Below are 17267 nucleotides of genomic sequence, written 5' to 3'. Positions count from 1 at the left end.
AGATGTGGGTATGATTCGCTACTTGCTTTTATGCCACTATTTATACCAAAACATTTTTCAAATCGGGCATTGTAATCACTAGTGTCTTCATCTTGCTTCTGTTTACAGGCTGAAATTGTACCCCAATCTTCCTTTTTCGTAGTTAATAAACGTGGCAGTACCTGTACTAATAAACCTGGCAGTGCTTTAGTTTTATCCCCAAGTCCTGCTCCTGCAGTTCGGGCCTTTTCTTCCGCTTCTAACACTGACCATTCTATCTTTTGGTCTCCTACCTCCCACTCTTTTTCCTTGAGTTTCTCATAAATACCAGCAGGCATCAATACCTTTAATATTGTCATAATGTCGGGATAGGTATACTCTCCCATGAGTAACATGTCTTTAATTTCTCGGTGAAAACCCGCTGGATCTTTGTCATGACTGGGTACCACTTTCTTCATTTGTAACAATTCTATTTTCGATATGGGCGTATATACAAATACGCGCTTGAACTCGTTGTCCTCGCCTTTTATTGGGTGCACTTCTCGTAAGGGATTCTGTCTATCCATGTGATACGTGGTTCTTTCCTTGACGGGCAATGAGACATGCTCTGCGCATACAAAAAGAATATACTGCTTTCTTGATTCTAGAATTTCTTTAATTAATTTAGTACCTGCACCTCTCCATTTATTCATAAGCAATTCAGTCAGTATGTCAGGTAAGGGACCAGGGTCCGAATGCTGACTTCGATATAGTATAATGAGTTGTTGAATCATATAAATCCCAGCTAACCTCTGTTCATCTGGGGTAAGATTCAAAAATGTACGTACTACTGTATCATCACTATATTTTCCGGGACTGTCCACCCAATGGACAGCTGCCCTGGCTAAATCTTGTTCATCCATAGAATCGAGAAAATGATAACCCCTTCGTTCTCGGAGTAGTTTGTCGGCGGTTTGGAACGAATGCTCGTTAGACCTTATATTAATTATAGGTATTTGGAAATTCCTGTTATTATCTGGACATATCGGACGTATTGAGTCAGTAAGACGTCTATTATTATTACAAGATCTTCCTCTACCTACATAGGCTATGGTGTCTGACTGTCCTGTGGGCAGTCCTGACCCTTCTTCCTCGCTTTGTTCGAACTCGTCTACCTCTAATCTCTCTTCGTGTAGGCGTTCTATTTCTTTACGGATCTTTCGGCACATGGCTATTATACAATTTTGTTTATCATGTCTCCCTTCTGATATATTCTGGCTCCATCTTGTAAGAATTTGCATTGCTTCCGGGTCTACCCCCGGTCGGTCTTGATTTCTGATCACACAGTTTATGAGGAAACGTAACAGTTCCCCCTGTATCTCTACTTTCTGGTATTCCATAGCTCTGTTAATACATTCTGGATCTCGCCCTGTTTGGACAAAATGATATATTTTATCTAGATGCGCAGTCATTCCTGGTAACTTTCCTAAATACACTGCGGCTCGTCTGATACGCAATGATGCCAGGGTCATTTCGTCCTCTTTACCGGGCACAGGGTCATATCTGCAATCTATAAGAAGTTCCTTCAGCGTACGGGCACTTATGAGTTTGGGTGTACGTGAATGTGCTGACTCTTGAAAAGTAAGTTTATTTATTCTGGGTGGCGTAGAAAAGATATTGGTAGCACCTCCCGTGGCCCCATCTGGGGTGTCGGGTGTGAAAGGATTCGTCGAACGTGACACAGCAACTACAGGTGTGGACACAGCTATAGAAGTAGCTGTAGGAGCGGATGCAGAAACAGATGTGCTTGCCAGAACTTGTGACTCGATTTGTTGCTGTAGGGATACGGGTGCTGGATCTTGGCGTTGGACCTCCCTGGTATGCGGTCTATGCGGGGCGGAATTAGCATATTCGGGAGCTGCGTCATCTAAATATGAGGAAAGAAAAACATCTTCTGCGGTTCTAGGATGCCCCTTAGGATGTACCTTTATTGGGAACAATGGGGGTGGCAAGTCTTTCGGTATTTCTGGAGTAGCCTTAGGTAATCCTTCGGCCAGAAGGGGATACATACCATTCATAAGGGCGTTTCTTTGTCTGTCTACTTGTTCTGATTTCACTCGGATACCTTCCTCAATTAATAGATTTTCTCGAACTTTATTTGAACTTTCTTTATTCTTTTCTTCCTGTCTACGTGCTTTTTCTGTGCGTCTATGAGATTCTTTACGCCATAACTCAACGGCGTCTTTCTGTGACTGTCTGACTTTCCTTTTCCATAACTCTTCCTCGACTTTCATGATGCACTCTGCATCCCAGGTTCCCGCTGCGGGCCACCTCTGACTTTCTGGTAATCCCTTGGTGTAGTCTACCCATAAATCAAGAAATAATATAGCGTCTAAGCCATGTTTGTGATACATGAAGTGCCCTGGAGTGTCCCTAGGAGGAATAGGGACGGCTTCTTCGAGAACCCCTTTTCTAGTAGTGATCTGTCTTAATTTCGAAAAGAGCGGCATATTGACAACTGATCCGATACTTAATCTTGAACACACTTAATACAAAAGCACAATAATGAACAACCATTCATACCACAATATGCAGGACGTTTAACACATTAAACATTAAAACATTTTTAACCTTTAAAATAACCAACAATGATGATCGTCTGCATAACTAATCACCAAGCTTAATTCTTGACAATAACTAGATACTTCGGAATACTTGATATACTGCTAAACAGTACAGATACACTGCTAAAACAGTGCAGACCGGATTTGTGTACCCAAACCCGTCTTGACCGGCACAACCTATGTGCACGTCAGAAATGCCTCCCCAGCAATGGTACTCACCGGGTAGCTTCGGAAACGGAAGGCCTCGGTAACTTGAACTTGAACCGGACTGGACTCGACTCGACTCGTCGGACACTGGGCTTGACTTCGAACTGGTGGGTCTCTGTATACCTCGGATCTTGCTCTCTCAGCTAGGCTCTGGTCGGGATACTTCGCACTTCTCACCGCCTCGTCTGGGTGTTGATCGCAGTCTCAGTCGCCCCCGCTTGACCGGAGGGAGATACAGGAAATCCTGCTGGTACGCGTTATTGTCCGTCCAGCTGTGGCAGGAGACCGGGCCTGCAACTCACCGCCGGCGCGTGAGATGAGAAAGTGTCCCTGTTCGGGCGCCATTCATGTGGTAAATAATTTTCCTTTACCTGGACTTAATTTGATACAGAAACATAATTAAATAGCTCAGTAAAATGAGAGGCAGAATCCGTGGTATTAGAGGTTCGGAATGGGCTTTATTCCAATGATCGATTATAATCGGTTGCTCCAAGTTCCATCACCACGGAGGTTCAGGAAGTGAAGTACATACTTTATTGACAAGAAGTAACCTTTATAGTACATACATTACAATGAAGCGAATGCAATAGGCGTAACAATTGATAAGGAAAATTACGATTTATCTGCGTAACCAAAAAATGGGTGTAATAAGGAGTAAAAAGGAACATAATTGGTTATGATGTCACATATAGGTGGATCTATAAGATAATACTTGGCATAGATGCGTGCGCAGCAGTATGACGTGTGATTGACGTGCAACTAGGGGGTGAAGGGGACTTGACATTTAGCTCTACATGTGGAGACAAAAAGTCTGGGAGGTCAAGTCAACCTAATCCCAAATCATATCTGACATCCTATGTTTAAAGAACTAGGTTATCCACAAAAGAAGGACTCTCGGACAGAATCTATTCTATACTGACTGTGCGTGCGTGTACAAGCGTCTAAGTGTCTACACTGAAAGCGAGGGGGTAGGAATATTCCATGGTAACAGGGCTATGAATTACTTGCATGAGGACAGAGAAGTCGAGCCTTTTGCTCGGTAGCTGGAAGGATGTTTACTTAAACTACTAGACAGGAATGCATCGGCTGAGGGGGAAGCAGATAACTCGAAGGCGAAATACAGTTCTTGGCAGAGAATAGGCTGATGTCAGGCTTCGTGAGCCGCGCAGAGAATGAGACAAAGTTCATGGTCACAGATGCAGGCTCGAACTGGAGTTTTCAGAGGCAGAAAGCAAGAGGAGTTTGATGACAGAATCAGGGCCTACTTGCCTGGACTGTAAAATGGCATACGTGAACCATATAAAGCCGGTGGCCTTTCATATTTAGGAATGGAATATCCGGCCTATTCATGGCGGATCTGACAGAGGGCATGTTGACGGTGGACGCACATGTATTTGCGTCTTCATAACTGGAACTGGAGGGAACATACATGTACTTGTGACATGCACATAGAACCGTTGGGGTCCAAGATAGGGGACATAACTGATCGGGAAAATCCATATTTCCACACAGGCAAGGGGCTTTCAAAATGGAACCTTTACCCTGGCTAACTCATACACATGATGTGTGCACTATGCAGGACATACACAGACATACATGCAAAGGATATTAGTGCTAGGACGTAAGTTAGCGTGTAGCAGTGGACCTTTACAAGAGTGGGACAGTGTGATGCAGATAAATAAGGATCTAGTCACAACTACAGATGCACAAAACAAGGTACAATGTAAATGTAAATGTAAAATGTAAATGTATGTGTCTTGTAAAGCGCACTGCTGCCCTGAGGCGTCCTGGCGCTGTAGACCGCTGGGGAACCCGTCCTGGCTATCCCTGTGAGATGGTCCCTCCAGGGTATCATCAAGGTGAAACCAGGCATCCCCGGCGAATGTGGGGGGCCGTTGTGGAGATGAGGCAAGCTAATGCCCAGAGTTGCCGAGTGTGTTCCTGGTTAGAGTAGGTACCGAGGCGAGAATCCATGACAGGACATTAGTCCTCAGTCAAACCAACGAGAGCAAGCTTTTAGCTCCCTTTCAAGTCCAGGACTTATTTCATGAAAAAGGACAGGAACAGGATAGACTTATGCCTTCACAAGTATGCAAAATTAGTGTGAGACTGAGGTCAAAATCAACAAGCATTTGCAATGCAACAGGTCTCGCATTTGCGAGAGTTTGAACTATTGGCTTTGCAAATGACAATGCATTTTATTTGTGGGTTTTGAAAACCTGTGAGGACGCACTTTGTACATATAGTCTTTGCTTACGAGATGTGAGGCTGGCAATAACTGCGCCTCTTTTACTACCAGCCTTGCGTCTCGTAAGCAAGGACTAAAAGTACAAAGTGCATGTTTACGCACCGCTTGCAGCTTTTCTAAACATATAAATAAAAGGCATTGTCATTTACAATGCCAATAGTTCAAATTCTCGCAAATGCGAGACCTATTGCATTACAAATGCTTGCTTCTTTCACCTATCGCCACACCACAACAAACACCCTCCAAGCCAAAATATCACTCATATATCAAAAACTCACTAATATCCAATTGCTGTGTCAAGGAGGTGTCTAAACCCTACAGTATTGTGGTAATTGTCATGTTGTGCAATGAGGAAGGAGAGGGTGTGGGCATGAGTTGGGAAGGGAGTGGGGAGGGTTAGGGGTCTGATGTTTGCAGACCAGGGAAGTGGGAGGACATTGCAGTGAAGGGGCTTATGTGTTCACACTATTACGAAGTCGCCTTTCTTGATTGACCCTTGCACTGTATAAAACAATAAAGTTTGTTGTTAAAAAAAAAAAACTCACCAATATCCAAAACAAACGCTAAAAAACTGAATGAACCTGGAGACAGCAAGCTCATCTAACTTTGCACAAGAAAAATTGACTTCCTAAAAAACTCCTTCAAGCCATCTCAACAGAAACCCCTTTAAAAAAAATACTTTGACACCAAACAGAAAGTTCCAAACTTTGCCATTGGCATATTCTAAGCCCCCCTTCTCAAACATTACATACCAACAGACACAATCCAACACTGAACAAACCCCGGCAATTGGTGAAAAATGGCCAACCTTCAAATTCTAGAAAAGTTACTGCCCTATAACAATTTTGCAAAAACCCCAGTCAAAATCGCCCAGAAAACAACCCTGAATTAAAAAAGATAACAGACAACAAAATTGATTCCTACTTGCCTCCCTACTGGGTCCATAGACTGACACCAAAGGAAATCATCAGAAATAATAGTGACAGTACAGCACCAAGTCACACTTAACCAGCTGCAGAGGGTACTGGCATCTTGGTCCTAACAATCCTCTCATTGACAAATCTTAAAAAGAGGGAACAGAATAGTTACCCACGAACAAGCATTTGTCACAAACCTGATCAAACGGCCGATCTCAGGCAAATCAGCGCCAACAACTAACAGGCCTGTACTGAAATCAACTAAAAACCCATCCTGTCCGAATTCTCAGTAAGGGTGCTGCTAGCAGCCAGGAGCACCCTGAGGCCATTTTAGTTTGAAGAGTTGTACTCAATGTTGTTCATTCTTTGGTTCTTAGCTCCACGTTTGCCTTTAAGAATGTCTGGTCCCTTGACAACCGCAAACAATTTCGAATGGACCCTTGGAGATAGATAAAGGGATTTTGCCCCGCACAAATGGCCTCTCATAGGCAGGCCTTGCGTGTATTATTAAAACACTTTATTCTGACAGAGGAACCACTGGTTTTCAGCAATTTACCACCGTTGGGTTCAGCGCAGCACACAATTAAAAAGTGTATCAACTATTAAAGCACTACAGTGGTTTGGGCGCCTAGAAGCTACATCTGTGTCCACTAAGCATTCACAGTTTCCATCCCAGCACGACTGGCTCAGCCTTCCAGGCTTCAGAGGTCGATATCATGGGTACAATTGATTTGGGCAGTAATAATACCTATTATTTGAGAGGACACCATTTAGTCTGCTGTGTTCTGTATGATAAATCGATATTACATTTACTCACGTGCCTGGTGAGCCCGAAGGACTGGCCGGAAGCTCTGTTGTGCCATCTCACTGTGCTGTGGGCTTCCAGGTGCCTCCATAGTCCCAAAAAAGTCTCTGTAGCTCCAACCATTGGCTCTGTCATTTCAGGGGGGTATCGCAATAATTATACCTTTAGCTTAACGCTCAAAGTCAAGAGGGGGATCCAGAGGGACCTCTCCAAATGTTACAGCACCCTTGAAGGGAACACGAGAGCAAATAAATCCAGATTATATAGAGCAAATGGTAAAATCATCTCCAGCGTAGAGGAGCAGGGAGCACTGCACTGCAGGCAACCCAACCATGCTGGGATTCGGGACCCGTTGTGAGTATTTGGGAACCCAGCACAGGAGAGGAGCACACGAGGCCTGCATCTGTCAGCAGTGATGGCGGATTAGACAGAGATTGCTGCAGAGGGAGCCCTCGCGGGAGGCACGCTATTAAACAGAGTCTTAGACCATATAATTGTTTGTGTGCTGAGCACAGGCGCCGGCATAATCTATGGAGTCAGAGAGGAGAGAGGGAAGGGGGGTAAAACAAGACGCGCGGTTGACATTATTTAATGTTAAAAAAAAAGGTTTCTGCGGTCTAATGAGTCGAAGAGGGCCGAGGACATGGCTTGGGCGCAGGTGGCCCTGGGGCTGCGAAGGAGGTGATACCGCGGGCCCGAGGCTCGCGCCTTGAAATCACATTCACTGTGTCGTTCATGAGTTACGCTTTGACGCTGTGAGAGCACTTTCAGTGAAAGTAAGGCAGAGGAATGGTAAAACAAGGAGGAAGAAACGCGAGATGCCGTGTGCGATCCAAATATCCAGTCCGGGTGGGCGAGCCGGAAAGGAGACAGGGAGGGAACCAAAAAACCTCTCTCCAAATGAAGTACGAGTGTTTAACAAAGTATGACGCGCGCCAATGAAAAGTAGAGACGGAGCTTCCACCCCACTTCCGAAAGCAACCAGACGACAAAAGATCTCGCAAAGCGAGCAACGAATGCGCTGCGACGCTAGGCGAGACCTAAAAACCAGTATAGAAGATAATTGCAGTTGGGCACTCAGGCCAGGGGAACACAATTATACATCATGCAGCGAAATTCCTGTTCCCAGACTCCCTGCTGCATATTTCTTGAATTTAGAATTACAGTTTTCAAATAAGCACATGAAGTAGTTATAAGCAAGCATTGGCATAACTGGTTTTAATTTGCTAAAGCACAGGAAGAGACAGCATATTAAAGCCAGATACATATGATCAGGGAGGAAGGGTAAGGGGAAACCACTAGCAGGGAAAAGAATGGCAGAGAAGAAGCAATGGCTAGGAAGAGTACAGATGGGAGTGATGTTGAGGAAACAATCGGACAGTGAAGAGTGACACAGGAAAGCGAGAGTGGGAAGGAAAGAAGAGCAATAAACAGGGGAGGGTTGGGGTACAAGGCAGGAGTGGGACACATCGCGAAATCCTGAATAGTGAGTTTCTGGAAAAGAGGCAAGCAGATGACATTATATTTGAAGAATGATTAATGTTGCAGAATGTAGCGAGGGAGGAGCACAAATTAAGCAGGAGGCGTAATAAAGGGCAACACATAGTGTTTTCTGCATATGCTGCAGCTGGAGTGGTTACTTGAATGAGGCTGGAATAGGGGCAGACAGAATATGAACCTAGCACCAGTTCCATTTCCATGTTGTGACCACTTGAGTCAACCCAGAGCAAATGGCAAGGCACACAGGAAATGGGAGGTGGATGAAAATGAGGAGCGCCACAGAGAGGGATTTGAGGTAACAAGCAGGTTAAACTACATTGTGGAAGCAATGGTAGGGGGAAGGTATGGGTGGGAGGCCTGTAGCTATCAAATAGTCCCTCAAGCACTTTAAAGCTAATGCTTAATTGGAGGCAGATGAATACACTTTAAAAGTCAATAGCATCAGTTAAGAGTGAAAACTCATGTGGGCTAAGCCAATATGTGATTAACAAAGACTCACGTAACTGGCCGAAAGAGTCTTGTCAAATAAAGCAACCAGTTGAAAGGGGACACCCTAAACCCCGTTCTATGTGATTAAAAGACAATAAACCTGTTTGGCCCAGACCTACTGATGAAAACATGGTTTTAGGGAAAGAAACAGTACATTTAATCAGTGCTGGCTATAAAGTTCCACACAAAACAGTCCAATGTGCATACAGATCCTTTCCTGTGAAGCATGCATAGTCTGCGTTACCCACCTTCTCTTTACAACACAGCACATTCAATGCTTTACACATATTTCGTGCTGTACCTGCTGCATAGCAGTGCACAGCACGCAAGATAAAATAATTTTTACACCTCTTCGTCTCACTGAAATCCAATCAGGTACTGTGAGCACAGATAAAAGGTCATAGGTAAGCCTTTTAAATCTATTGAGCTGGTCACAGAAACCGTAAATAAATAACAAAAACATGAACCTTTTGCAACCTCTAAGAAGCAGGTCTTGAGGGTTTTTCCCCATTTTCCTATTACACTAAGAGCCATTTATTTTACGCATTACAAACTGGTTGGACACCTAAGAATTTCTCAGAATCAAATACTTATTATCGGAGCCAGGAGAGAACAGTGCGAATACAGTTACCCGGGCATGGCGAGATCTGGTATATTCTCACAAAGATTCATTTATAAAATAAAAAAAATGGGTACAGTGGTTGTAGACCCAGACCACTTGGTTTGCCTGCAGTTCCGATTTCGTTGCATAATTATGCCAGAAATAAAATGTTGCATTCTATAAAAATTGTACTGAACTGATTGAACAAACAACAAAAAAGCCACTAAGTCTGGCATTGGCTGCCAGCCTTTTGGCGTTGTAAGTGCTTATTTTATTTTGCCTTTGTTTACTTTTTTGCAAAACGTTATTGTTGGGTAAAGTGGCTGGGCCCTCATTAATTGCCACTGTAGTCCCTGGCACTTGAGAAATACTTTGAGTGTAGATATGGTCCTTGTCAAAGGGCAGAATGCCGTCACTTTCAGTGAAATTAGCCAATTGATAAAGTTGGGTGATCCACTGTCCCATACTTCAATGCTGCAGCGAGAGGAGGATGTGTAAATAATTATACCCATTATTTCAGTAAAGTCAAACAATTGAGGACTGGGTTTTGCATTAGACGAGCAAGGCAAAGCTAGCTTGAAATCCTTGCTCTGGCTAGAACTGCACCAACCAATGAAATACACTAAGAGCCTCTGAGCACTGTCTTTAAAAAAATGCACTTACGCCCCTTAAAATGTCTAGGATTCGAATTAGAAAAGCTTTTTGTTTCTTTCAAATTCGTCTTAATGGGCAATTAAAGTCAAAATCGTTATAAGGTGATATGAATAAGAGTGGATATGAAAAAGAACAAGTATGGACTGGGCTTTTAAAGTCACTGCAGATCTTTTGTGAGGTGTACAAGTGGCCATGATGTAATACCGAGTATTACATACATATTCATCCCACTAGCAGGATAGGTTGCACACCCAAACAGCTAATGACTTGCAGGCACAATTTGTGTTTCTCTTGGCCCTTGTCATTATGAGCCTTGTAAAACATGGCATTTTGGGTCAGAGTTCAAAAATACCTTCATGCTTAGGTCATCGAAGGAATGTAGCAATACAGCGAGGTTTGTTTGAATTTTACTGCAAATGCCAGAGTCCCTGAATTATATTAGTCTCTCTGCGAAAATTCAGGTCATCCCAGTGCACGACCCCTACAACACACATCAGAATAAGGACTTTTTGGGCCTTGTAGGGATTTAATATAGATTTGTTATGGTGCTTTCATACAAAGCGTTCTGTATGGTTTCATTTCTGTAAGATGCTGCAACAAGAGCTAAAGCCTCATCAGGCATTGCATTAAATGTATTTTGTAAAAATGACCGAAAATGCACAGACGTGCGCCTGCAAGTTACAGCCGGATTGTTGCAGGGTGTGCTCCATCCTGGTGTTTGAATATATGTTATGCTTCCTACGTTGGGGGTTCGGCACGAAGGGTGAACTGATTCCTTACAGAGATACTTATCAGTTTTAGATTGATCAGCACCAAGACAATGTCTAGAGATGCCAGCTATACCAGGAAACACCATAAAACGGATTGCCATCTATCTCCCTGACGGACAATGTCTGGTAACAATGCAGCCATTCACTACAGATCCTCATGCCCTGCACTGCAGTGTCCCACTAGGCTCAACCATTTCACCACAACTCGATCAACTTCTACAGCACCCCCTTACTAAACCTGATCAAATCTGTCAACCTCACAAGGTACAGCTACATAGATGAAAATCAGAATACCATAAAACTAGAAAACCCTAAATGCAAAACCACTTCTAGACTGGATGAGAGCCTCTATGCATTCGATAAATGGATGATGAGCAGCCATGTTAAAGTCCATGATGCAAAAAACCATATCATGGCCAATGAACCACTATCAACCTCCCCTAAACATGGCTCAAAGAACTGGCAGCTCCACTAGCGACACTGAGGGAAAAACCCTGGAGTGACAATCGACTCAAACCTATCCTTGACCCCACTTCAGTGAAATCGCAAATATTGCCTTCTATACAATTTAAACAGTAAGATGCACTTTCCTTAACCAAGGTTATCATCAGAAACTACAGACCACTCTCAGCCTCTTAACACAGGTAGATTGAGCCTTGGTGCATGCTCCTTCCTACTACGAACACTACAAATGAACAAAAAACAATGCAGCAAGATTACTCCTATAACTCCATTCGGGGGGGGGGGGGGGGCACATAAAACCAGTGCACTACATTGACTGCCAATAGCCAAACTTTCTGCCTTTAATACACTCTCCATTGCACACAAAACCACCCAAGGGAACAGTGGAACAGCACACTCAGTACAGATGACAACATTTTGGAACTCCCAGCCAGCCTAGATAAAAAATGTACAGGAATCTGAAATTCAGGGAGGAAGATGAAAAACAGAACAATTTAGACCAGTGACACCAAAACTGAAAAAATTATCATCAGTACACATTGGTCACGTGCGATTGAAAGTTGCAGGAACACCACACTTAATTGAATCATGGACAACTGTAACCAGTGCAGATTAGATGATCAAACATTACAGGAATTCCCACAGTTAGACTCGAATATGGAATGCTGTAAATTGGTTCAGGCTGAATTACAGTTGTACAGATTGCTGAAGGCTGAATTACTGGTAGACAGACATTGTCTGTCCTGATAAATCACTTCTAGCCTATCTGGCTATTACCTAAATAACTAAATGTATATCGTAATAAAACCACCATTAGTATAATTTAGCCAAACCACTCATTATCAAAGAGAACATGCGTTAAGAGATCTTACACATATGGCCACTATTCTGGTTGACTTTAAGGTAGTTCATACTCACAGGTCCTGGAATTTTCCATAACGAGATTCAAAATTGGACATCCTAAAGTATTTTCCAAATGGAAGATGACTATGATGTAGCCCATTTAGGTGCATTAGTTTAATCTTTGCTATTTTCTCTTTCTTCAAACTATGCTCACAGGACTCACTGTCTGGTGGGACTAACTCCTATATAAAGCACAGGAAGAGCTTGTGTAATCTACATATATTTAACATGGTATCTGCACTGCCAGCCAAAAAGAACCTGAGAGTATATTTCCTTGCACATCACTATGGTCAATCATGAAAACCGCCAGAATACTTCCCACAAAGGCCCATAACAAGTACACACCCTTCCAACATAGCACTCCCCAGTACTGTAACATGCTGCATGTATGATAAAGCACTTCAGTGCTCCACAATGGGATATGAAGCGCCACTTAAATGCAACTACAATACAACTCTCACCAATGGTTGTTGATCCTCAGTTAATCGATTACAAAATCCATAAGCACATTCAGAAGGCTCTCTTTAGGTTTTAAATTTTAGACAACATTTCCATTCCCTCATATCTTCTTTGAAAGTCCTACTAGGAGGTGCTAGTTAAAATGTTGCACCCACAAAACGTTCTAGCAACACATGGGCACTTTATGTTAAACAAACTTTGAAATAATTGGGGTTTAGCTGTTTTTGGACTAACACGGCCACTGTAACCTTCGATGTTATTGTTAAAGTTAAGGCTGCCGTTTATGAGCACAAGATAAAAACATACATTGCTCATCTTGGGGTGGACTTCCTTACTAGAGTATATGTGTCTAAATTCTCATCAAATGCACATATAAGTGAACTGTGTGACTGAGAGTCTGGAGGTGTGAAACTTTGCATTTTTTAAAATGATTTTGTACTAAAACTAGATACTTACACAGCAAGTAGTTATTGCCCCTTTTTAAACTATTCTTGATTTTGACTTGCAATAATGCACTCACACTTTGTCTTAGAATAGATGTTCCACTAATCTATGAGACAGTAGCCTACCTTTTATGGGCTGTTTAGATTCTGACAAGAGGGCTAATATAGATCTGAGACTTTGATTAGTTCTGTGATTCCAGGCGCCTGTTAACCGTTGTTTACTGGATATGGCTGCTAAGAACTATGATGCATGTAACTGTCCTTGTGCGATTACCTTTTATAGGCTATCCTCTGCAGTAGGTACTTGTATGGATTTTTAATGTTTTTAATTAGTCTGTTTTACTGTATGTAGGTATTTGTTATGACTATCGATGAAAACAAAGTGATTGATTAAACCTTCTCTTTAGTAGTGCCCAATGTGTGGTTTCCACTTGCAAATCTATTAGCTTTCTCTGGTTCACTACCAGAGTCTCCCCGATTTTAAACAGTCTTACTGACTTTCTACCAGTCTCACTTCTACTTTACTTATTCCCAGCATCAAGCAAGTAATTAAGTCCACCCGAGACAGCTAGGTTTTCCTGTTTTTTTAACGTTGCTTTGCCAACAATATATTTCTTACTGATGTTCTGTTGCAGCACAGATTTCTAGTCAAGTTCCATTCACAAGTAAAACCACTCCAGATTCTCAACGCTCCACCCAGCTGCCTCAATATCAATCAGCCTGTATCTCTGGTAGCACAAACTATTTGTTGTACGATGCATAACGTTTTCATGAATGTTTTTATACTAGAGGGAGATTGATACAGCATTTCAACCAAGGCCTATGCACCAGATTCTGAACCCTTTGCTTTTGGTAGATCCGTCTAGCCGAAATACAATAAGAGAATCAACAGAGAGCCAGCTTGATAACTATATTGACAGGTTGATTCGTCAACTTGCCATTGGCACTTCTGGGTAGTGAGTGCCCACAGCTGTCTCAGCACCCCGCTATACTCATATTAATTGTATATTTGTTACGCTATTTGACTTGATTTGTATGACACTTGTTCTTTTTTTGATGTGCGGTTCTCTCCCAATTTGGGAACACTCCTACCTTTCTTTTTTATTATACAATAAGAGAATGCATGACAAAATCTCAGAGAGGGATGGGGTGTAGTTTTACTACTACGTTCCAATAACATACCCAATGTTGCAATCTTCAAGAAGGACAACAGGAACTTACATTTAATATGGGAGTTTGAATTACAATAGAAACGGAACATTTAAAACAATGCAATTCCGATAATTAAGGAACAAATAGGTAGGTTTCAGACTGAGGTTCATCAACGATGTTATCATTTATCTAAGGTGAGTAAAAATCAATAAGCTTAAAAACAAAAGAAATATGGAAAACATGAATTGTATTTTCTTCTATGGCTTAAGTAGATATCACAAACATTTTACCTGATGTTCCAATTGTTTTAGTCTTTTTCGGTCTCTTTCCTCAATTTGAACGGGATCCAAGAGAGCAGTCATTGAACGGAGAAAGCTGTAGAAAAAAAATTAACTTGTAAACATACAGGCAAAACAATTAAAATAACATGAACAGTAAAAGGGTTGTACTCCTCAAAGTATTACCACTCAATCTATTGAATTCCTTTTTTTACTTTTGTATATATTTAAAAACAAATTCTTAACCCAGAGGTCCTCGGCAAAATAAATATCCGTTTAAATATGTTCAACAGGGCCACCCAAGAGCAGTGATTGTCTCAAAGCATGAACACTGTCACTCTGTCTCACAGGGCCTGAGGGTTCAGAGTGAAACAGTACTCTAGCAGTACATTTCCACAGAGCACGGAATACCTTGGAATAGGTTGGGCTGGTTACCAGAGCCAAGCATGCATAAAGTTGACTGCATATTCTGTTCCCTAAAAGTAACAGCTTTTAATTTCACACTAACAAGCATACCCACTAGTTAGTGCCAATAACCAGGCCTTGAAAATGGAGGATCAGACTAAAGAATAATTTCTAAAGGAAAGAGTATTTAAGTAACATTTTAACATGTAAAGTCTAACAGTTACTGCAGTTACACAGGTGTCAAGAACATAAAATTATAATAAAAATGTATCTTTCACTTTACATTTCATCATTCATACTGGAGTTTATTTATGTGAATTTGTCTTCAGTTTGTCTCAGCAGAAATGAAAATCTGCAGCACTGCCTTATTTAAACTAGTGAAGTCGTCACAGAAAACTCTGCTTTTTGCATATCTTAGTCTATTTCTGGTCTTTGCAGTATTGACATAAAACTAACAAACCAAACCAGATGCAATCCACAATGCTAATTTAGTAAAGAAGCTGAATCTTGCTTAGAATTCTCAGAAGAGGGGCTGGATGTTGTTTTACTCTTCGTTCACAGAAGAACTCCTCCAAGTCCTCTTATGAAGAGGCTGTGGAATAGGGGTAATTATGGAGGATGGACTGATCCCCTAGACTAGAACAGAACTGAACTTATACAAAGAAAGTTAAGGACTACATTCTGCTTAGCCAGGCAAGTACCATTCACTGATTATTAGGTCACCAGTTATCTACAGAATTTCACTTCAAGTGAAAAGCACAACAGAAAAAGAGATTGGTTCATGTAAGCTCATGTAGGAGTCATCATTTTTATCATCTTTTTCCTCTTCCTCGTTTAGAAGCTCAACCCTATTTTAGCTGAGAATGTAATACAAATATACCCACAGAGGTTCCACTGATGACAGCTATCCCCAGAGTAGGAGATTATTTATATGCAAGCGCATCGATATAGTGGCATGTACACACCTAGATTTCTGAGTTCCACTTTCAGCAGAGTTCTCAAAAACTTTCTCTGCCTCGGAGTTGAGAAGAGGAATCGGCACTTGTGGTACAGGAATCACAGGCTCATATGCAGGTTCTTGAATTACTGGAATATTTAAAGGCAGTTGCTGATATTTGTCTTTCTTTAAGGAGTCAAAATGCAATGCCCATAGGTCATGTTCCTCAACCTAGGTTATAAAAAACACAAACATCAGCAATGATTAGGAATCTAACACGAAAAAAGCAAGTTGATACATTGGTTCCACAACTTTAACAACATTAATATAAATCAAACTCTTCGCTCTTCTGATCTTTTTAAAACTGCATTAGGATTGACTTCAGGTTTGAAGCCATTAAAGATGGACATGCCTTTGTGAAGCTTCCTAGGTTCAGTGGCCTCCATGGAATTTGTGGCTATCCAAAGAGCCTATCCCAAGGAAAGTTTATAGAGCGGGTGATTCACCTCACATTGCTGTTTTTTTTGTCAGGTGGGCGAGTGGAGGGGGCCATAAACAACTGCTAATAATGCTCCGTCCAGACTGATGGTGGTTAGACTTGAAGCAAAGCATTCAACGATTGTGTGGTGCTCAGAGGAATCCCAATCTGTCTGGCAAAAATTGCTGGATAATGGCAGAATTTGGTGAAGGACGCCAATGTGACTAGCATCGGAAGCACAATGAATTTAGCCGGTTGTCATGAGCAATGAAGAGAAGTCCCTCATGCATGAGACCATGCCGTAACCAAATATAAGGTTAATGATGATGGTAAGACGTTCAGTATATTGGGAAGTAAAGCTGCTTGCATCAACTGACAAATAGATCAGACAGGGCCCACTGTTGTCTAGAGATGAATGGTCTCCTGCTGTATAAATGTCACTTGCCACAAACAGTTTCTCCTTTGCCGATCTACCCGAGCTCTCAAGGATGGGGAAGACTGTAAACAATGGTCACAAATTAGGATTCTGCTGTAATGTTAGGTGTCAGTTGCAAGGACTTTTGGTACCTGTGAATATAATCATACTTCACATGCTTGCATGGACTGGGAGGTTAAATTCTGCCAGACGTTTTTCTCCTTGGAAAGGGGGGATTTCTGAGGCTCTAATGCCTGGGAGGAAGCAACTTCAAATGAGGCAGTTGCTCAGTATTTTCTGTTGTGGGGTAGCTTAACCCTCAATGGAGTTAAAGATTATGGTGTCTAGTACAACATCTAATCCAACCACAAAGGCAGACATTTTTTTTTGACATAAGGTTTCTCAAATACTTAAGTTTGGACATTAGGCACAAGATAATCTATGACAAATAGGAGTTCACAAAGAAAATGAAGGCAATACATGAAATAAAATTTGAGACATTAGTAGAGGGAAATTAAGCTGCTCTTCAGGAAGTGCATTAAATATAGGCCTCAGCAAGTGA

General features: G+C 41.9%; 1 protein-coding gene across 1 annotated transcript in view; it reads right to left on the bottom strand.

The window, feature by feature from the left end:
- Positions 1-17267, bottom strand: part of CCDC66 (coiled-coil domain containing 66) — a 356874-nt gene that overhangs the window by 219434 nt on the left and 120173 nt on the right. The window contains exons 10-11 of the mRNA XM_085624655.1: positions 15841-16043; positions 14483-14567 (exon numbers count right to left, since the gene is read on the bottom strand). Of these exons, the coding sequence (XP_085480781.1) occupies positions 14483-14567; positions 15841-16043 (288 nt within the window). The remainder of the gene's footprint in view (positions 1-14482; positions 14568-15840; positions 16044-17267) is intronic.

The sequence above is a fragment of the Triturus cristatus genome, chromosome 9, assembly GCF_964204655.1.
Source record: "Triturus cristatus chromosome 9, aTriCri1.1, whole genome shotgun sequence".
NCBI lineage: Eukaryota > Metazoa > Chordata > Amphibia > Caudata > Salamandridae > Triturus > Triturus cristatus.
The sequence above is the reverse complement of the archived record's forward strand: the minus strand, read 5'-3'. Positions and strand labels throughout refer to the sequence as shown.